This window comes from Nycticebus coucang, chromosome 6, assembly GCF_027406575.1.
Source record: "Nycticebus coucang isolate mNycCou1 chromosome 6, mNycCou1.pri, whole genome shotgun sequence".
NCBI classification, from domain to species: domain Eukaryota; kingdom Metazoa; phylum Chordata; class Mammalia; order Primates; family Lorisidae; genus Nycticebus; species Nycticebus coucang.
Genome location: NC_069785.1, coordinates 111,285,996 through 111,309,075, shown reverse-complemented (window position 1 = coordinate 111,309,075; position 23,080 = coordinate 111,285,996). Strand labels below are relative to the sequence as shown.

Below are 23,080 nucleotides of genomic sequence, written 5' to 3'. Positions count from 1 at the left end.
TCACAAGTAGAATAATATAAGAGGCTGAAAAATGTGTGTCTACATACATTAATCAAAAGAACTTGGTAAAGGTAGAATGTAAATGTTTTGGCACAGTAACTGAGATAACGCCGGAAAGGCTATGTTAACCACTGTGATAAAAATGTGTCAAATGGTTTATGAAGCGAGTGTATGACACCCCATGATCATATCAATGTATACAGTTATGATTTAATAAAAAAAAAAAGAAAGCATAAGTGACTCTGTATAAAGTAGATCTCAGAGCAGAGAAAATTACATTACGTAATGAAAGGAGAAGGACATTACATAATAATGAAATAAACGGTCAATCCACCAAAAAGACGTAGCAGTCCTAAATGTGTGTGGACTAACACGGAGGTACAAAACATGTGCAGCCAAAACTGAGGGAACTGAAAGGAAAAACAGACAAATTCATAATTCTACTTGGAGACATCAACACCTTCTTTTTAGCAATTGAAAGAACAACCAGGCAGAAAACCAGCAAGAACATATAAGAACTTAAAAACACCACTGCAGTTTCTAACAAATTACCACAGGGTTGGTAGCGTAAAATACCAGAAGTGTATTCTCTTACAGTTCTGGAGGTCAGAATTCGGAATGAGTTTTATAGGGCTAAAATCAAAGTTTTGACAGGACTTATTGCTTCAGAGAGAATCCATTCCTTGCCTCTTCTGGTTTCTTGTGGCATTTCTTGGGTTGTGGCAACATCACTCTGATCTCTTTCTGTTATCACATTGCTTTCTCTTCTCTGGTCAAATCTCCCTCTGCCTGGTTGGGTGTGGTGGTTCACGCCTGTAATCCTGGCACTCTGAGAGACTGAGGCAGAAGGATGGCTTGAACTCAGGAGTTCGAGATCAGCCTAAGCAAGAGTGAGACCCCCATCTTTACTAAAAATTGAAAAATTTGCTAGGCATGGTGGTGGGTATCTGTAGTCCCACCTGATCAGGAGGCTGAGGCAGGAGGATCACTCAGGAGTGATGAGTGATCACTCAGCCCAGGAGTTTGAGGTTGCTGTGAGCTAGGCTGACACCACAGAACTCTAGCCTGAGTGAGACTCTGTCTCTGAACAAATAAGCAAACAAACAAACAAACACCTCCCTCTGCCTGCCTCTTAGAAGGACACTTTTAATTACATTTAAGATTTACTCAGATGATCTAGGATAATCTCACTATCTCAAGATTATTAATTTAATTATATCTGAAAAGCCCCTTATGCCAAATATGGTAACATTATAAATTGTAGGGATTAGGACATAAGGTATCTTTGGAGGCCATTATTTAGCCCACTGTAACTATATCATTCAGGATTTAATTAATATTAATAGAACACTCTACCCAGAAAATATATCAGAAAATACACATTTAAGCTGGGTGTGGTGCCTCATGCCTGTAATCTTAGCACTCCAAGAGGCTGAGGCAGGAGAATCCCTTTTTTTTTTTTTGAGACCGAGTTTCACTGTGTCGCCCTTGGTAGAGTGCTGTGGCATCACAGCTCATAGCAACCGCAAACTCTTGGGCTCAAGCAATTCTCTTGCCTCGGCCTCCCAAGTAGCTGGGACAGCAGGCACCTGCCACAATGCCTGGCTATTTTTTGGTTGCAGTTATCATTGTTGTTTACCTGGCTTGGTCCCGGCTCGAACTCGCCAGTTTTGGTGTATGTAGCCAGCGCCCTACTCACTGAGCTATGGGTGCCAAGCTGAGAATCTCTGGATTTAGGAGTTCGAGACCAACATGAGCAAAAGTGAGACCCCCACCCATCTCTAGTAAAAACAGAAAAAGTTAGCCAGATGTTGTAGCAAACACCTGTAGTCCCAGCTACTTAGGAGGCTGAGGCAGCAGGATTGTTTGAACCCAGAGTTTGAGGTTACTGTGAGCTAGACTGATGCCTTGGCATTCTAGCCTGGGCAACAGAGTGAGAATCTGTCTCAAAAAAAAAAGAAAAAATGCTTTTTGTTTCAGAACACGTATCAAAATAGACTATATTCGCCACATAAATGGGGGCATTAATAAATTTAAAGCAATTGAAGCCATGCCGTGTATTCTCTGACCACAGTGAAATTCCACTGAAAATCGTGGAAAGATAATAGGAAATTTTCTAAATACTGAAAATTAAGAAAACCTTAAACATGAACTTTAATGTAAGTATAATACTACAAAACTTTTAGAAAAAAATAAGATAAAAATCTTTAGGATCTTCGGTACATAGAAAGTTCTTAGATTTGACACCAGAAGTATAATCAACAATAAAAATTGATAAACCAAGCTTTATTAGATTAAAAACTTTGTTCTTTGAAAGTCCCTCATGAGGGTAAAAAGAAAAATTACCAACTGGGAGAAAATACTCACAAACCACATATCTTACAAAAATTTATATCCCAAATATATAAATAAAATATAAAAATCTAGGATGTCAGAACTTCTTAGTAAAAAACAAACAATCCAATTAGAAAATGGATAAAAGACATGAAGAGGCATTTCATGGAAAAGGAAATATAGATGAAAAATAAGCATATAAAAAGATATAAATATCATTAACTATTAAAAAATGCAAATTAAGACCATAATGATAAATCATATATCTATCAAAATGTAAAATAAAAAAATATTAACAACACCAAATGCTGGCAAAGATATGGAGGATTGCTCCTGTGTGGAAATGTAAACCAGTATAGCCAATTTGGGAAAGAGAGTGTCAATTTTTTAAAACATGAAATGTGCAACTACTTTAGGTCTTAATGTGCAACTGTTACATTCCTTGGCATATTACCATAGAGAAATTAAGTTATGTTTACACAACAACCTGTGTGCAAATGTTCATGGCAACTTTATTTTGATAGCCCCAAATTGGAAACATTCTAGATATACTGTAAAGGTTAATAGTTAAAAGTATTTCAGTATATCCATATTAGGAAAACTAATTCCTAATTTTAATTTATTCAACAATTAAAAAAAAGGAAGTATTGGTATGTAAAATAACCTATGTGGAACTTTAGGGAATTATAATGCTAATTGAAAAAAACTAACCCCCAAAGATTACATGATTCTATTTATATAACATTCTTGAAATGACATAATTAAAGAAATGAAAAGAGTACATCAGCTGTTGCTATGAATTAAGGTGGGGAAGGGAGTGTGGGACCAGATAAGGTGTGAATGACTGTGTCTACAAAAGGATAACAGGAGCCGGGCACAGCGAGTGCCTGTAGGTCACAGCTACTCCGCAGGATGAGCCTAGGAGTTTGAGGTGGTAGTGCACTGTGATTGCAACTGTGAATACCCTCTGTACTTCAGGCGGGGCAACATAGTGAGATCCTGTCTCTGAAAAGAAGCAAAAGAATGGGGAGGTCTTTGTGGGTCATGGTGGAATTACTCTGAATCAGCAGCATAGTTGTACTATAGCTTTGTAAGATGTTACCATTGGGGGAAATTGATTTCCTTTAACTGCAGGTGATCTGTAATTATCTCAAAGTTAGTTTAATTAAAATATTTAAAAGTTCCTTGCCTTTCCTTTGCTTCTGTGGGTGACTACAGGAGCAGCAATGGCTACCCTTGTATCTGGACAGTGGTGTGTGTAGCAGGCAAGCTGGGTGGGTGTTTGTGGTGGGACTGCATGGTGCGTGGAGGAGATGAAGATGAGGAGGTATTTCCTTACCCTGTAAATGAATATTGGTATGATTAAATTAACACACACACACAAAATATTAAAAAGTTACAAATTGAGCTGATAAATCTAAATAAAATGTGTTTTATCTTTAAATATACTTGCATAACACCTTACAAGGTCAACTTTGTACTTAGAATCCTTAGACGTGTAGGTGTTCACCCTAGAACCTGGTGGTGTGGGGAGAGCTAGCCCGTGGTACCCAGCCTGCTCTTCCCTCTTTCACTGGTTGTTAGCTCCATGCTGTACTGCAGGGAGTGCCAAGTGAATGCACGCAAATATCCTGGACCATTCAGCTCCATTCAGCCACCCTCTACAAACAGCTGTTCCTGAGGCCTGGAGTGTGAAATACGTATATATGTATGTACGTGCAGAAGGGAGCATAGTAATACTTAGTCCTTTGGGAAAAGAAAACTCTCTTTTTAGTTTTAGTGTTTTTTCACTTTCATGCCAAGACTGGTATGAATGCCGGGATTGCATTATATGTGAAAATAGAGGACTGTTTGAATGCAAGATTGCAAGTAAGGGGTCAGAAAACATGTAGGAACCAACTAGTGAAGATGCCACGAGCATAGGGAAACATTTGGAAGTGAATTCTCTTCCTGTCTCTTTTTTTCTTTCTTTCTTTCTTTTTTTTTGTCTGTTGGTGTGTTATTTTATTTATTTATTTATTTTATTAATATTAAATCATAGCTGTGTACATCAGTGCGATCATGGGGCACCATACACTGGTTTTATAAACAGTTTGACACATTTTCATCACACTGGTTAACATAGCCTTCCTGGCATTTTCTTAGTTATTGTGTTAAGACAATTATATTCTACATTTACTAAGTTTCACATGTACCCTTGTAAGATGCACTGCAGGTGTAATCCCACCAATCACCTTCCCTCCACCCATCCTCCCTCCTCCCTCCCCTCCCTCTCCCCCTTCCCCATATTCTTAGGTTATAACTGGGTTATGGCTTTCACATGAAAGCTATATATGAAACTAAATTAGTTTCATAGTGGGGCTGAGTACATTGGGTACTTTTTCTTTCATTCTTGAGATACTTTACTAAGAAGAATATGTTCCAGCTCCATCCTTGTGGTATATGTACACCATGGAATATTATACAGCCTTAAAGAAAGATGGAGACTTTACCTCTTGCTGTCTGTTTCTGAATTTGAGGACGTGCATCTGCTCAGAGCCCCTTTTGGGGCTTATGGATGTTTTCTTATGATTTTACTGTCAGTTCTTCATATTTTACTACCTCAATTTTATTTGTCCTTCTTTTATCATTTTAGTTTACTGGAACTATTTCTAATATCTACAGAGTGGATTTTAAAAAAAGTTGCTTAAATAATGTGAAATTATATAGTGGATTTAGAAACTATGATTACAAGGTAACATAGCAAAGATCAGGCATGACTTTTTGTTTTATTTATTTTTATTTTAAAGGGATTTGGTGTACTTTTTATTTTCATATTTAAATCTCTTATAAGTTCTTGATTTTGAATCTCCTCTGTTTTATTTATCTAATTCTTTCTCTTTGTTCAGATGTTCAGGAAATCATTGGTAAAGATGTTTGAAGATAAAGGATTGGACTGTATCTTTTTAGAAACTAATATGCGTACCAAGAGACAGTCCCACATGGTTTATGAATGTATTCCTCTCCCAAAGGAGGTGGGAGATATGGCTCCTATCTATTTTAAGGTATTTATAGATAAGTCTTTGCATTCTTACTTATTTTTTGATACAGTGCTATTTTATGAATATAGTTCTCTTTATTACTATACTATGTATTTTTCTCCTATATACTTATATCAAATTTTATAACACATAAAGAAATGAAGGAAAGCACAGAACATTCTGGTATCAAAGTTTCTTTCAAAAGAAATTTGGAATTTTGATCTTTTAAAAGTATGCTTATTTAGAAGTATGAATATACTATCAAAAGTTAACTTACAATTTCTGTTTTAATTTCCCTTTTCTCAAATGCAGTTAGGACTTTACCTAGAAGTGCTTTTAAGTAAGAATTGTAGATACAACTCTAGAAAATTGATTATTGAAATACACTGGAGCCACAGATAATAATATGCAAGCAGTGCAGATCACAATTGCTCAGGGGAGTTACTGCTGTAAGTTTTAGCATTTGATATTTTATTATGCTATTTGTAAAAAGAAAAATTTCTAACTTTGATAAACATTTTTGCATATAAAATAATAACTAGAGTTCACAACCAACTGTCATTTACAGTATTCAGGCCAGCTTTTACTAAACAAATAGTATATGTTTGATATTGATCTGAATATAGTATAATTTTTAGACAAAGGCATAAGTGTAGAACCCTGGATGAAATAATAACATGCCCAAAGAAGAAGGAAGGTAACGCTTTGTGAGTTTGTGTAGGAAGATTGTGTATGGTATGTTTATACAGTATAGGATGGTAAAATTTATTAATATGAACTCTAAGCTACAGTAAAAAGCTATAAAATCTGTCAGGTTTATGAGTTGGTAAAAATCTGTTTTCTCTCTAGTAATCTTTAAAGATGGTCTGATCATTTGATGAAGAGAATTATGCTATTACCCAGTTACCCTTATTTGCTCATTACACCTCATGAGCCTATATCAAACATCACATATGCCTCAATATATCACTATTTATGTACCTATAATGAAAAATAAAAACTTTAACAGTTTAAGAGAATAAGCCGGATAATCCCAAAGATCAGTACCAGTCCTTTGTTAACCAAATTCAGTTGACAAAGAGCTTATTACACTTTTCCACATAACTTGTTCTGGTGCGTCCTCAGAGTCCTAGGTGAAGTATGTGGTCCAGCAGAGTACCACTGTTGCTCACGTGGAGTGACGGAAATGACATTCTTAGAACGGTGTCACTCACTTTTTTCTTTTACACTAAACCTTTTATGATCATTACAGATGCATTCCTATTGAATGTACTATATTATGATGTCAAGCCAGTATCTGTCTCCATATCTGTTAAGGAGGGAATGGTGCTATGTAATGTGATGTTTAAATTGTATTTATTTGAATGTTAATTTTATCTCTAAAAGTTTCTTCAGTAACAACTATATTGAAAAAAACAATGAGGTTATTTTATATTTATCACCTTGTTTTTTCTTTCTATTGAATATTTCTTTACCACAAATAGTAGTCATATTGCTGAACATAGAGAGTCTTAGAATTCTGTATAAGCCAAAATTTCTGTGTCATGTCCTTGATCTCAGAGTTTGAAGAATGAAAACAGAACCACTAGTGAGTCTATAGATTCCTTTCGCCAGTAAGTGAAAGGTCAGACTTTATTGAAAAATAGAAGAGGTAAATAAAAGAAAGAGGGGGAACAGAATCTCTGGCAATGGAGGGGGAGCCCCAGTGGGCAGTAGGTTTATATATTGCTTTGTGCTATCCGCAAGCGGGGGTGGGGTTGGGAATATATGTCTGAAACTTGTCACTATTGACCAGGAACCTGCGGGAAGAAATAATCCTAAAATTAGCAAAGGAATATGTCCTTGAAAGCTTTGCCCCAGGTCAGATATTAGGGTGTGTGTTCCTTGTTCCAGGAGGAACTGGCCCAAATGAGATACCAGTCAGGCTGCTTTTTTCATGAATCTTGTTTGTGTCCAGAGAATGTGGCCTGAAAGGGGCCTTTTTTGTCTGGGGATCTGTGATGAGACTGATTTCTTTTCTTTTCTTTTTTTTTGAAACAGAGTCTCATTACATTGCCCTCAGTAGAGTGCTGTGGCGTAACAGCTCACAGCAACCTTAAACTCTTGGGCTTAAGCGATTCCCTTGCTTCAGTCTCCCTAGTAGATGGGACTACAGGTGCCCGCCACAACACCGGCTATTTTTCGGTTGCAGTTGTCATTGTTGTTTAGCAGGCGCTGGCCGGGTTTGAATCCATCTGCCTTGGTGTATGTGGCCAGTGCCCTAACTACTGAGCTACGGGCGCTGAGCCATGAGACTGATTTCTGAGATCACCTAGGCCTAGAAAATTAGGGTCCCTGTCCAGCCCTGAACAGAAGAATCCTGTGCCAATTCTATTTCTGTGTATTTTTTTTCCTATGTTCTTTTAACTTTTATTTTTTTAATTACAAACTGACAAATTAACAGTTGTATAAATTCTGACATCAAAAACAAAATTTATATATGGAGGGGAAGAAAAATGCAGAGTGGTATACAAGGAAAGTTAAGTTGTTATGAGGTTGGAATAGACCATTATATTTCCTGCATTTTTAAAAAACAGCTTAATTTTTTAGAGCAATTTGTTCCTACATTTTTACTTCTTTGTTATATGAGCAGAAATAGTTCAAGTTCTTGGTTGTTAAAAAGCATATATGTTATTCTGTTGGTATTTGGAAGAAGAGCATTAAAATGAATTCACTTTAGTAGATTTCTATGAATGCAGTAAGCAATTTGTGAACTTTCATGGTCACAGATTAGGTTTAATATTAAATTGCTCAGTCTTACTAAGGGTTGTCCAGTAAGGTTGAGCTGAAGTTAGTACAGGAGTTAAGAAAGAGTGAAAGAATATTATTTTGGCTAAAGTTAGAACTTTAAAAAATAAATTCCCAAAAAAAAAAGAAAATTTCAATTTTAAATACTGAAAATTAAAGCCTTGATTATTTAGAGTAATGACTACCTTGTTATACTTCATAGTTAATTCACTGTATTATTTTGTTTTAAACTGTCTGTTTGTATTTGCTTATATATTATTTTTTCATTTAACAAATGGCTATTTCTTAGAAAGCCATAATGGAATCTGATGAAGAATGGTCCATGAATAAGAAGTTGATTGATCTCTCTTCAAAAGACATCAGGAAGTCTGTAAGTATCAGTTTTTTTCTAATATAAAAAACAACCCCAGGGTTCAGAATCTTGCATCTTAGTTGAGAAGGAAACCATTTAGATGAATGACTAAAGGTGAAGTATCTAATTTTACAAATAAAGAAGTTATTTTCATTCTATTTGGTCTAGAAAATGCTTATGTTTAAAGAGTTTTTATTTATTCAAATGAATGTTTCTTGCTGACCTTGAGCACATTGCTATAATAACTGTCTGTCAGTGCAGCTTGATGCAGAATAATAATACCTGCTCAGTCCATTTGCATTGAACTGAGGGCCCTCCCCACGGGGGGACGGGGGGGCGGGGGGGGAGGGACAAGCGTACAGCCCTTCTCTGTGTTTCCTGCTCAGTCTATTTGCATTGAACTGAGGACCCTCCCCACGGGGGGACGGGGGGTGGGTGGGGGGGGAGGGACAAGGGTACAGCCCTTCCCTGTGTTCCCTGCTCAGTCCGTTCTCATTGAACTGAGGGCCCTTTCCATGGAGGGACAAGGGTGCAGCCCTTCCCTGTGTCGCCTGCTCAGTCCGTTTGCATTGAACTAAGGGGACAAGGGTACAGCCCTTCCCTTTGTCCCCTGCTCAATCTGTTTGCATTGAACTGAGGGCCCTCCCCACCGGGGGACAAGGGTGCAGCCCTTCCCTGTGTCACCTACTCAGTCCGTTTGCACTGAACTGAGGGCCCTTTCCATGGAGGGACAAGGGTGCAACCCTTCCCTGTGTCCCCTGCTCAGTCCGTTTGCATTGAACTGAGGGCCCTCCCCACGGGGGACAAGGGTGCAGCCCTTCCCTGTGTTCCACACAGGCTTCTATTGAAATTGTCAGGCATGAGAAAACACAGCACAGTGGCAAGCTTCAAAGAGAGAGCCAAGGTTCAAAAACAAGGAGTTTTTCTTTAACTGCATGATTTAACTCTTAACACATTCTCTTTCCTGCGCTTAAGTCTTGCCTTTTTCTTATTACTGCTCAATATGACTTAGGGCTGAGACTGTGTGCTGTGTCTAGTGAGCATTGTTTTTAGTACTCAGGCCAGCAGTGATGCTTGGCTTTCTCCCAGATCACTCTGTTGAGCACGTTTAACCCTGTCTTCTATCCCATAGCTGTCTATGTCTGCCATTAGACTCTGCCCTGAGAGCTCCTCTGGTGGGCTTCTCAGCCCTATGGGACAGATAGGGAGAGAGGCTTTCTTTTACTGAAATTATACTGAGAGAACAATGTTCTTATAGGTTCCATTTGGAATTTGGAATTTATTTTGTTTTTCTTATAGAGAAGTTCCCTATTATGTTCCTATAAAATAGTAGTTGAGTTAGATTATGGGTTCTTTGGGAGATTTGCCTAATCATGTTTCATAGTTTAAGCTTGATCAACCTCTCGATAAAGTTATACATAAGTTTAACAATACTTCTGTAATGCTCCTTCTCTTTTCTAGAAATATAAAGTAAACATAAGCTAAATGGAATAGAGATTTATAGAACTGAGAGTTCCTTCTTGTTTATCTAGTCAAGAAATAATTTATTCTACAAATATTTATTGACTGCTGTGTACCAGGTACTGTTCTAAGTGATTCTTGTGCACAGTGTACAAAACAGAAAAGATCCCTATCCACATGGAGTTTATATTCTAGTGCCAGGGTTGCTAACTCAAGCCTACTTGCTAAATCCGGTGTTTCACCTGTTTGTGTAAATGAAGTTTTATTGGAACACAGCCACACCCATTTGTTTATATATTGTTTATGGCTGCTTTCATGCTACAAGTGCAGAGTTGAGTAGTCCCAACAGAGACTGTATGAGCTATGATGCCTAAACTATTTTATTATGTGGCCCATTTTACAGGAAAAGTTTGCCAGCCTCTGTTCTAGTAGATGTCGCTAAGAGTATTTCTCCCTCATTGCTTCTTTTGGAAAGCCAAGCTCCTGTTATATGTCATGTGAATAATAGGTTTCCTTATTATGCTTGTATCTCTTATTAAATTTCATTGCATTACTGAAGATATGTAGTTTTAATTCAGGGGTAAAACATCACTACATTTTCTTTTCTCTTGCTGGTGAATTGGGCCAGACAACATACTAAAAACCAAAAAACAAACAAACAAACAAACAAAAAAAACCCTAAATGTCCTCTTTACTGCTCTCCCTTGTGGGCCTATAGAAGAAAGTATTTAATGTACATACATTTTTTTTATGACTAGAAAAAAAATTTTAGATTTTTTTCACTTTTTAGATTTTTCACTTTTCATATCATAATTTCCCATTCCTTTACATATTCTTTTAGAACACAATTTTAATAGCTATTGAAAATATTTCAAGTGGAAAATTTAGAAGAAAGGTACTATTTCCCATTTGCTACATTATATACACAGTTTTCTTACTGGTGAACCATCTAGTATTTATTATTTGTTCTTTGAAGCCTGGATTGGACTATCCTGAATTAAATTGCCAGGAGATCTTAATATTTTAACGTAAGCAATATGGAAAATAAGAAGCAGGTACAGGTCCTTGTAAGAATGGCAATTGTATGTTCAACTTTTAAGTGTTTCAAAGATAACAATTGTTTTTACTAAGGCACCAACCACATGGTCTTGTGTCGGAGACTATTTGAGAGTCATAGTAGGTGAAGTATGAGACAGATGACCTCCTACTGTCCCTGTAGCTTTAGGATTCTGTAATTACATGGATGGAATTGTCATAGAAACTTGAGTGTAAGAATAGTTTAAGCAGGTGACTTTTTAGGTTAACAAGCTTTCTACTGTCTTTTTAAGGTAAAAGTATTTCTGAGCATGAACAATATTAAGCTTTTTACCTTTATTATTACTCCTGAAAGGAACCCCTCATACTTCATTTAGAAGTTTTGTGTCCTTAGGAATCTCATGAAATATTTTGCCTGCATCATTGGGGATAGGGTGATTTTTATTTTTACTGAGTAACTTCATGGCTTCTAATAGAGATTCAGATATTTGTGTGATGGTTTTTTTTTTTTGAGATAGTCTCACTCTATCACTCTAGGTAGAATGCTGTGGCGTCATGGCTCACAGCAACCTTAAACTCTTGGGTTCAGGAGATCCCCTTGCCTCAGCTTTCTGAAAAGCTAGGACAAAAGGCATCAGCCACAATGCCCAGCTAGTTTTTCTATTTTTAGTAGAAAAGGGATCTCGCTCTTGCTCAGGCTGGTCTCTAACTCTTGAGCTCAAGCAATCTACCCGCCTTGGCGTCCCAAGGTGCTAGGATTATAGGCATGAGCCACCCTGCCTGGCCTGTATTTGTATTACACTTTGGCTTTTAAAAAAAAAAAAATTTATGTTTTTCTTGGCTGTGTGAGATAAGCTTTCCTTTTTCTGCCTATCTTGTTTACTTTTGTGAGGGCTTTTGATTTCTTAGCAGTGCAGTGTGAAGTTGATGGAAATAGACAAGAAAAACATATCTGAATGTTCACTGCAAAGAAGTTGTGTGATAATAAACGTCAGGAAAACTTACAACTTTTTTCGCCTCACGAGTTTTGCAGTGATATACATAAGTATAAACCTTCCATCTGAAACATCACCCCAGTTCATCCAGAAGTAGCTTAAAACTACTTTTCCCCTCCTCCCATAGATATGGAAGTGTAATGTTGAGAGTGAGGAATGTGTACCAGAGTGAATGACCTAGAAAAATGGGCAGAAATATTTTGTGTCTTTAAAACTTTTCCCACTCTGTTTGGAAACTGAGACTCATTGTTGGGAGGGGGAGGGGAATGTCTTTTGTTCTTTGCGCTACTAGAAATGGTTCAGCTGAAGTATTGAGATGGAGATGGAGGCCCTGGAACCTGGTTGGCAAAGTCCCTCAGGCCTCCAGGTGGGCAGAGGTCGTGGCTTTGTCTTCAGCAGAGATGGGAAGATTAGACTCAGTAACTAGTGGAAGAACGATGGGCCCTCCCCTTAATTTTTTAATTTTTTAATTTTTAATTTTCTTTTGAAACAGAGCCTCAAGCAGTCGCCCTGGGTAGAGTGCTGTGGCATCACAGCTCACAGCAACCTCCAACTCCTGAGCTCAAGCAATTCTCCTGCCTCCACCTCCCAAGTAGCTGGGATTCACAATGCCTGGCTATTTTTTTGGTTGCAGCCATCATTGTTGTTTGGCAGGCCCGGGCTGGATTCGAACCCGCCAGCTCAGGTGTATGTGGCTGGTGCCTTAGCCACTTGAGTCACAGGTGCTGAGCCAGGCCCTCCCCTTTAAAAACTCTGTTTCTGCTTATGTTTGGGGAAATTTGCTATTTTGGTATGAATAATATGTCATTTTTCCTCTTACAGGTGAAGTAATAAATTTTTCTTTTCTTCTCAAACAAAAGCAGTCATTTTAAATAAGGCTGTTTCTTTGAGATTTTTATGAGAATTCTTCCTGAAACTTTTTTTATTATTATTTTTTAAATTTCAAAATATTAAGAGGATACACGTTACATGGATACCTTCTACAATGCTTAAGTCAGTGCTTTTAGTCTGCCTATCACCAGAATAGTGCTCATTGTACCCGAGAAGCAAATTTTTGCCCCTTGTCCTCTCCCAACCTCCCTACTTCTTGGTTTTCAATGTCTTTTACGTATCTTTGTGCACATGTGTGCCCACTGTTTAGCTCTCAGTTATTAGAGTGGACATCTGGTATTTGTTTTTCCCTTCTTGAGATACTTCCCTTAAGAGTAATGTGTAGAAGTCTCCAGTTTCATCCATGTTACTGCAAAAGACATTGTTTTGTTCCTTTTTATAGGTGGGTGGTACTTCCTGGTATATATATACCACATTTTCTTTATCCACTCATGAATTGATGGATACTTAGGTTGATTCAACATCTTTGTGATTGGGAATTATGCTACAGTAAAATTTGAGTGTTAAAATGACTTATTTTCCTTTGGGGAAATCCCAGTAGTGGGATTGTTGGATTGAATGGTAATTTATTTCTTTGAGGAATCTCCATACTGTTTTCCATAAAAAGTTGTACTAATTTGTAGTCTCTTGGTGCATCTGTTTTTTTTCCTTTTTAATAATGGCCATTCCTTGGGGTAAGGTCGTATCTTATTATGGTTTTAATTTGCATTTCTCTGATAATTAGTGATGTTGAGCATTTTTTCATTTGTCTATTTGTTTATCTTCTTTTAAAAAACTTATATTCATATCTTTTGTCCATTTTTTGATAGTTTTTTTTTTTTCTTGAAGATTTGTTTGAGTTCTTTGTTCTGGATATAGCCCTTTATCACATGTATAGGTTGAGAATATTTGCGTCTGTTCTTTAGTGTTGTGTTTTCTCTGTTGATTATTTCCTTTGCTGTGTAGAAGGCTTTTAATTTATTTCCTTTGCTGTGCAGAAGGCTTTTAATTTAGTTAAGTCCAATTTATTTACCTTTGGTATTGCTTAGTGACCTAAAACACCACAGATTTATTGTCTTACAGTTCTGTGGATCACATGTATAAAATGGATTTCTCTCATCTAAATTAAGGTGTCACTAGGCCTGCATTTGTTTTGGAGGCTCTAGGGATGAGTCTGTTTTTTTGCTTTTTCCAGCTGTTAGAAGCCACCTACATTCCATGGCTTATGGCCCCTTCCTTGACCTTCACATCTTCTTATCTTTCTCAGACTCTGACCTTCCTGTCTCTCTCTTACAAGCATCCTTATGATTACATTGGACCTATATGGATAACCCAGGATATTCTCCTTTCAGGATCTTTAACTTAATCACATCTGCACAGTTCCTTTTGCCACATAAAGTAACATATTCATGGCAAAATGATGACTTGGGTATTGACATCTTTAGCAAACTGTTATTCTGCCTACCATAGTATTATATGAACAAAAGGCATATTGTCCCAAATTTCTTCTTCAAGTTATTCCTCTCCTTTAAATATTGTCCTCTACTTGATAGTCTTTAATAAGGTTCTTGTAGTCACTCAGAGTCATGCTTCATACCTGTTAATCTAGTTCAGTCTGCAAAAATATTCATTTTTTTTTTTTTGCAAAAATATTCAAATGGAGCCTTCAGTCCTTTTTTCTTTGACCACTGGGTCTGCACAAGGCATTCTTGTATGGGAGATAGTAATGAAAGTAATAATCCTCTATATTCAGATAATCTTCTCTGTGCCAAGAATTGGGCTGGACGCTTTATTTACGTTGTCCTATTTGATCCTCACTGCAAACCTCTGAACTCTTTGTATTTCTCTAGAAACTCAGAAATGTTAGGTAAATGTGTGTCTGAGGTCACATATTTATAAGAATCAGAGCTGTAATTTAAAACCTTACCTGTCTCTTTTTTACTTTTATTTTTCCTGTCAAGGTCATAGAAGGATAATTATGTTTAAACGTGTGGAAATATAGAAAAAGTAAGCCATAAAATAGTAACCCATTTTTCTGCTTTTAATATTATATAATAGTTTTAAGCTGATTTTAATTTTTTATTTTTCTGTAACATGAACAACTTAGTGTAAGTCCTCATTTTAATTGCTTTATAATATTTTAAGATTATCAGTCTACCATACTGTGCCCTTCTAAGTCATGCCTCCTTGAGGACAATACAAACTTCATATAGTTAAGAAGTAATATGTGATTCAGTGCTCAAATTAGTAAATACTGATTGTATGAGAGGATTAGTGAAATGTTACTATAAATTGACCCCCTTAGATAAATTCTAGTGACTAAGTTGTAGCTTCATAAAAAGTCTAAGAAGGACACAAGATCTACTTAATTGATAGGGAAAACAAGAAATTATGGCCTTTTCTGGTTAAAATATAGTTTAAAATACTGTGGGGCGGGGAAGGAGGGGAAAAGGAGGAAGGATGGGAAGGATAAAATATAATAGTTAATCCTAGAGATATTTCAAAGAAAGTTTGGTAAACTAAATATCGCTATACCCTCTCACCAGCTAATAAACAATTATGATTTTTATTGTATAATTTATCTTTGATAAATATATAGCAGTGAGGATTCAGGGATATTATAAACAATGTGGCCGAGCCCTGCTTCCTGTTCTGCATTGTGAGTAAAATATAAGAACGCATATTCTTATTCTCTATTTGTGTGGTCTAAGGAAAATCACTCTGTAATTATATTACAAAAAATAAGCACCTTTTACCCTGGTTTTCCCCAAGGACAAAAAAAAAAAATTGGTTTTGATTATAATTACTAGATATGATGAACAAGTATCTGGTTGAAAGGCCACGAGAATGAAATCTTTTCCTCAGAATGTTAGGTCATTGCTTAAGTATCTCTAGAACTGGAAATTTATTTTATATGTTTATCTTGAGAGATGCTTAATTACTGTCTTGCCAGGGAGCAGGAATAGGGGTTAAGAATTATTTTCTGATTTCATGCTGTCTTTCATACATGATTTGTCTGTTTACTTAGGTTCCCAAAGGCTTACCTTATTTCTCTGTGGATTTTGGCCTCCGAGGAGGGTTTGCCCATGTCATTGAAGATCAGCACAAATTTCCTCCATACTTTGGAAAGGTAGGTATACTCATAAATTTGATAACATTGTAGAATTTAGCAATTTGGTGATGCCTTTCTTTTGAAGCAAAATCAGAACTTTGGGCACAGTGTGCAGTGAGGTTGGTGAGGACTGCTCCACCAAATTTTCAGAGAGAACTGAAAAACTATTAACAATTAAAAAAAATAGACTATTTATAAGAGAGTCAGGATTGTCACTTTGATGTCACTTTGGAACTGAGCATTTCTTAACATAGCCGTGATTATAATGGTTTGGTTTTTTTTGAGTCAACTAGCCTTGTGCTGAGATTGATGGTAGTTGCTAGCACTTATTAGGGCTTACAGGCTGCCAGCTACTGTTCTAAGCTCTCAGTTAATGCTCACACTGATTCCATTGTGTAGATACAACTTGCATTTTACAGATGAATAAACTGAGCTACAGAGAGATTGAGTAACTTTCCCAGCGCTATATGCGAATAAATGACAGAAACAGGGATATCTATGGTCATGGGTGACTAGAGAACAAATCATATCACCTCCTCACTTATAGTTAATGAGGTACGATCCAAGAAGCATACATGACGCATTTTACATTGATACTTTCTAGGTGGATATTAGAGTGCAAATTTTTGATTTGCCAGTATGTCCTTTCCATTGCTACAGATTGCTTTCTAGGAATATAGTCCTTAAATTAAAGGTCTGCAGGCATCCTCAAACTTTTTAAACAGGGGGCCAATTCACTATCCCTCAGACCGTTGGAGGGCCAGACTATAATTAAAAAAAACAAACAAACTGTGAACAAATTCCTATGCACACTGCACGTATCTTATTTTGAAGTAAAAAAACAAAATGGGAACAAATACAATCACAATGCCTCATGTGGCCCGCGGGCCGCAGTTTGAGGACCCCTGGTCTAGAGTTTCTGGGAAGTGTATTAGCTAGTGTCAGGAACTGAAATGAAATTAATGCAGCAACTGAAATAGTCACAAGAAGCCTGGATGGTAATACCTCTAGGAAGTAACCTCTCATTCTAGTGTAGATCAGGCCTCTCCTCTCATATCAGCCCTATGCAGCCAATTCCTTAATGCTTCTGCTTGGGGTTCCTGCTTCCTCGCTCTACTCCCCCTTTCCTCCGCACTTTTACCTCCTGCATAAGACATCTTCTACAATGAACAGGGATGTGCCAAGAGATAGCTCAACTCTTACAGAGTTTTAGATTCAAACTTTTTACATGATTGTCTTTAATGGGTTAACCAGAGGCCCAAAGTCACCTATAACTTTGAACTTTTGTAATGTATTACAGAAACCTCTTTGAGAAATTTTCGGAATATTTTTTCAGAGTTAACTACAAAGAATTTTTTTTTTTCACTGCCCTGAAAAACTCTGTTGATATTTAGTAGAGCTTGTAACTGAACGGCATCAGACTCTGGATTGATTTTTTTTTAAAAAACCTGCTTTTAGTGAAAAGGAAGTAAAATGCCCATTTTTTTCCCAAGTTGTGTAAATTTAATTGGGGACTACCTCCCTTCACATATTATGTTTATGTGTTATGGGTATGATACTGTTTAAAGGTTAAAAGGAAAATTTCCCCAGTCGACGTTATGTCACTGAGCCATTTTCCTCAAAGTCTGTTTTTCAGGAAATGGCCTATGGGCCCAAGAATTTCCTTTGGCCTCCTTAAGCAGTTGTTGAGAGGGCAAGAAGAAGTTATTGGGGTGGTTTCTGTCCATTAACAGTTGCCTCAGTAATAGAACAAGAATCAATCCTAGGGGTGGCTCCTTTGGCTCAAAGGAGTAGGGCGCCGGTTCCATATGCTGGAGGTGGCAGGTTCAAACCCAGCCCCTGCCAAACCTAAAAAAAAAAAAAGAATCAATCCTATGTGGTATATATAAGACAAAACTTCATGTTTTATGGAGACAATTTTAGGTCCACTTTTATAAGCTGGGCTTTCTTGAACTACATTGCTTACTTGGACTGATGCCAAGGAACTGTTAAAATAAATTTGCCCCATTTCTCTCCATGTTGTGTGTGATCTACTGTTTCTGTTGTCCCTATTATTTCCCTTTCCTGCTGATAGAGGATTCCTTTTTCCATGAAGCTTCTTCTGACTTAACTAATGGAAGTTCTTCTTTTTTTGAGTCTGCAGAGGGTCTGGTTTCACACTTAACCTTATTCTGCTTTGTAAGGCAGTCCAGTGTACAGCTCCTACCACAGCTCCATGTTCTATTCTAAGATCTCTGAAGACAGATAGCTATATTTCAGTTATCTTTGTAGCCCCTACATTATAAGTCATTTGCTTGAGCAGTGTGACTTCTCATGGTATATTTAAGGTGAAGAACTTACAATCAGAGGTTGTGTGATTTGTCCAAGATATCACCACATGGCACAGCTGCACAGTATATTTCTGTTTTACCGTCTGCCCTGTCTCTAAGCGTTACAAATCTCCTCCGTATCTTTCTGTACATGGATACTCACATATATAAGTTTGATTAATTTCTTAATCTTTTAGGGCTTTGAGAATGTGACTTTTTATTTTTTTATTACATCATTTAGTACATCATAATGTACAATTGTGTACATTACTGCATTTATGGGGCACAATGTGCTGATTTTATATACAATTTGGAATGCTCACATTAAACTGGTTAACATAGCTTTCACCTCACTTATTTAATTATTGTGTTAAGACATTTATACTCTTAATAGAGAATGTGACATTTTAAATGAAAATGATTTATAATTTTTAATTCTAGGTTTATTTAGATTAGTATGATTAGTATGATTTTTAAAGTATGATTTTGTTTCCTGAAAAAAGACGTCCAACTGGATTATCAATATACTGGGTGGTGGAGAGAACATTAGCTTGAGCTTTAACTCCAGTCGAGCAACAAAATTAATCATTGGCATAGGTTGATTAACTTTTCTCCAAACTGTTTGTGAGAGCTGCTAGTGTGGCTAACATTCATTAAGTTTCACTTTCCCTCCTATTTGCTGCCATCTGGTAGATGTGCCAACAAGCAGCAAAGTGCACGCCTGCCAACAGGAGGTGCTGCCGGCCGGGGCTCCTAGAGTCACAGGGTGTTGTAGTAAGAACTAACTGAGAACATTTAACATTTACTTGCTACATTTAATAGCAGAATAAACAGAAATAGTTTCATCCCTGTCTTTGTTCTTACTTATACATGCATGTATTTGTATTTTTCTCATTCTTTAAAAGGAAATCATTGGTGGGATGTTGGATATAGAACCAAGACTTTGGAGGAAAGGAATCCGAGAAAGCTTTGAGGATCAGAGGAAGAAGGCGCTACAGTTTGCTCAGTGGTGGAAACCATATGACTTCACCAAAAGTAAAAAATGTTGAGGCCTAACTTTCATTTTTAATTTTCTCTTCAGATCCTGTTCAGTTTTATTTCCATTATATATCACTAAACACTTGACCCTCGGATCATAGAAAGAGATTGACAGCAGCAGACTGCTCTGGGTTCCTGACAACTCATGCAGTTGTAGTGTTTTCTTCCCCACCTGCTCCTAAAGACTTCATTCATTTCACTGACTTCCACATGTGTCTGTGTATGTGTACATTGGACGGCCTGCTCACATTCCTGGTCTGTCCATACTTGGTGTTCTGAACTAGTCAGTTAATTTAGAAAAGGGCTTTTCTGGAGGAGTATTTAGGAGCCTAGAAAAATCCTTGGTTCAGAGAGAAATGGGTCTGCTTCAAGGTTAAGTCTGTTGCTTGGCATGTTTTAGAATAAGACAGTAATAATTGAAATTTTTTCCATTTTATAGAAGAGATCTTAGCGTTTTATAGAACAGATCTTAATTTTCTACTTGCAGCATATAGTATCACCACTGTTCTTTTTGTTAAAGGGAAAAGAATGTCTCAAAGTATTAAAAAATTAAATAATAGTAAAAGTATAAAATATTCATGATTCAAGTTTGTTTTTATTTCTGGAGTTTTAAATAGTATCTTTGAATTTTGGTGGACTTAAAAATAATTGTTTCAAAAAAATAATTGTTTCAAATAACACAATTTAAGGATGTTTGGGGTTGATAAGAAAGTTTAAATTTGTAGCCATATCATTTTTGAATGGTATTGATTATCACAAAATCTTTAGTAATGAGAATATTCTAAACTCTGGGAGTTCTGTTGTCCTTCAGTCTATCCCAGGTACTTAGTTTTTATTTGTTCTCAATGCTTGATGTAAAGAGAAAACCCTATCCTTTAAAAATACGACTATGGTGTAAGAGTGCCCCTGTTTTTTTTTAATATGGAAGATACTGTTATAGTAACTTTTTTCAAACATGTTGGTCTTTTTGGAGTGTAATCTTGAACTTTTGTCATAAAACATTGAATACTTAGAGTCACTATGAACCATAGTCCAGAGTTACTCATAACTCGACACATTTTATTATTTTCTTTCTTTTTAATTTATTTCTTTTTTATTAAATCATAGCTGTGTACAATAATGCAATCATGAGGTACAATGTGCTGGTTCCATATACAGTCTGAAATATTTCCACCGAACTGGTGAACATAGCCTTCATGGCATTTTCTTAATTATTGTGTTCAAACCCTTATACTCTTCACTTAGTAAATGTTACCTGCACCCTTCCCAGGACACATTTTATTTTTAATATCAGCATTTCATTACTTCCTTAATATGTTAAAAAGTGAAATGTTTATGTTCTATATATAGTTTCTCTAATTTCACAGGTAAATTGAAATAAATGGTTTCAGGTTTCAGTATTTTCAAATTACATTTAAATATATATCAAATAGACATTTGATGGATGTTTTATTTTTTGCTGGTTTCAAACTCTCTTGACTTTGCTCCAAAATCTTAAGGGATTCTATAACATTCACTTATTTATTCAGTGAATCAACAAATATTTGTAAAGCACAGTGTTACATACTGGTAGTACAAAAATAAGAAGTACTTCGCCTGCCCTAAGTTACTCTACAGTTTAGTGGAGAAAGAAACATGTCCATCATCGCAACACAGTGTGAGAAGTTCTAAGGTATGTGGCAAGTGTATTTGAATATAATGCTAAAGGACTATTTCATGTCTTCCTTCAGCTGAAGTCCTTACTATTTTACTGAAAATAGAACCAAATAGAAGGGAGTTTCTGACACGTCTATCAATATACCTCATTTGTCCCATGTGCTGTTTCCTCTTCCTAACTATAGATAAATCGTGTGGCTGTTCTTATCTCATACTCATTTATATACTGGATTTTATTGCCTCTCACCTACTCAACTGCCCTTACTCTCACCATATTATTAGGTTTTTCTCTACTTTATGGATTATTTTTATTGGGATGCAAAAATAATTTTATAGTATATCCACAACAAACCCCAACATCACATCCCCCTCTTCCCATCTTTTCAATTGACAGGAAAAAGTTTTTCCTCTCTCTCCTTTCTTCTCCTATTCTCAGTACAGTTAGGTTTCATCTTCATCCTTCTACTAAACTGTCCATGTCAAGAACGTCCACCACCTTCCACACGGATAAATCCAGCAAATAATATCCAGTGCTCACCTTTATCTGTCAGCATTATCGGTAACATACTTGATCACTTTTCCTTCTTGAAACATTCTCTTTACTTTGCTTCTAGAATACTGTTTTTTATTTCTTCTTCTTCTATACTAGTTCTATTCTCTGTTGCCTTTGCTAGTTTCTCTCCCTATACTCAGCTTCTGAATATGGAAACACCCATTTTTAAACCTTTTCTTTTCTCTGCTGCATTCATCCCCAAGGTAATCCCATCATTATAATCGGCTTAAATACCATTTTCAAAGTTGGCTTATTTGACAAATATTTAATGTCTTCAACATGCTAGTCACTGTTCTGCATGTAGAGGAGACATTAGTGAATGACAGTAAAACTCCCCATCTTTGAGGAGTTTAAATTGTAACAAAACAGACATTAAACAAACATTAAACAAAATAAATGAATTATCTAGAAAATGCCAGAGGTGGTAAGTACTATGGAAAGGTCTTTCTTGAACTGGAGAATCATGGATCCAGAGGCAATGTGGCTTTCCTGTTGTGTCTGTTTTTTTGTTTGTTGTAGGTGTATCCACTCTGAACTCTGGTGGAGTTACTGCCATGTAACAGATTATTTCAAAACTGAGTCGATTGTGATGATAGCCATTTTACTGTTTCTCCTGTTCTGTAGGTGAGCCATTTGGTCAGGGTTCGTCTGGATAATTTGCCTTGTTTCATGGGCTCTGGGGCCTTAGCTACAGAGGCTCAGACGTCAGAGACTACTGTGTCGTATGTCTGGGTGGGCTCTGTTCTTTATGTGGTGGATGTTAGTCTGAATTGTCCAGAATGGCTTCATTCACATGTCTGGCGCCTGGCTGGAATGACAAGGCATCACTTTTCACCATGTACGGTAATTTCATGGTGGTTGGACTTGTATATGGGTTCTAGCTTTCTTCAGAGCCACCATTTCAAAGCATAGCTCTTGGATATCTTAGGGCCTGGGCCCAGATGATTGGCACAGTTTTGTTTTTGCTGTATGTCATAGTTGTCACAGAGGGAAGAAGAAGGGATCCTAATCCTACCTCTTAACAGGTAGGCTCACCACAACGCTGCCTCTGGTGGCAAATTAACATTCCTCCTACATGAAAAATGGATTCAAATCCTCTTAAGAAAATTTCATCCCAGTAGAGCATTAGGCTTAGGCTCTAAATCAGGTCCAGATGGGGGTGAGGCTCCTTGGATGTGTTTCCACACATCTGAAATAAACGTAAGAGAGAAGTGATCTGTCCTCTACATACACACCCACACCCACACACACACACACACACACCCACCCACACACCCCCCCCCCAAACATACAATAGTAAGGGAAACATACATTGACTGTGGTAGGCACAATCACTAGAGGGAAGTCATTGTTCACTAATATGCTAAAATTAAGTCAGACATATATTGATAATTTCTTGGTTAGGTCATCAGCTCTAGCTCCTTGAGAAGATTCTGTGGCTCTTCGCTCTGACCTCTGAACTCTAGGTTTACAGTTTATGCTGTCATCCTTTATTTTTAATAAGAAATAGCTCAAGAATTACACTTCTATACAGAGTGACCACAGACTGTTGATTACT

General features: G+C 36.8%; 1 protein-coding gene across 1 annotated transcript in view; it reads left to right on the top strand.

Annotated features, from left to right (window-relative positions):
* CWF19L2 (CWF19 like cell cycle control factor 2) overlaps positions 1 to 20,719 on the top strand; it is a 174,126-nt gene extending 153,407 nt beyond the window's left edge. The window contains exons 17-20 of the mRNA XM_053595609.1: positions 5,223 to 5,378; positions 8,431 to 8,511; positions 15,883 to 15,984; positions 19,181 to 20,719. Of these exons, the coding sequence (XP_053451584.1) occupies positions 5,223 to 5,378; positions 8,431 to 8,511; positions 15,883 to 15,984; positions 19,181 to 19,324 (483 nt within the window). The 3' untranslated portion in view covers positions 19,325 to 20,719. The remainder of the gene's footprint in view (positions 1 to 5,222; positions 5,379 to 8,430; positions 8,512 to 15,882; positions 15,985 to 19,180) is intronic.
* Positions 20,720 to 23,080: the final 2,361 nt, after the last annotated feature.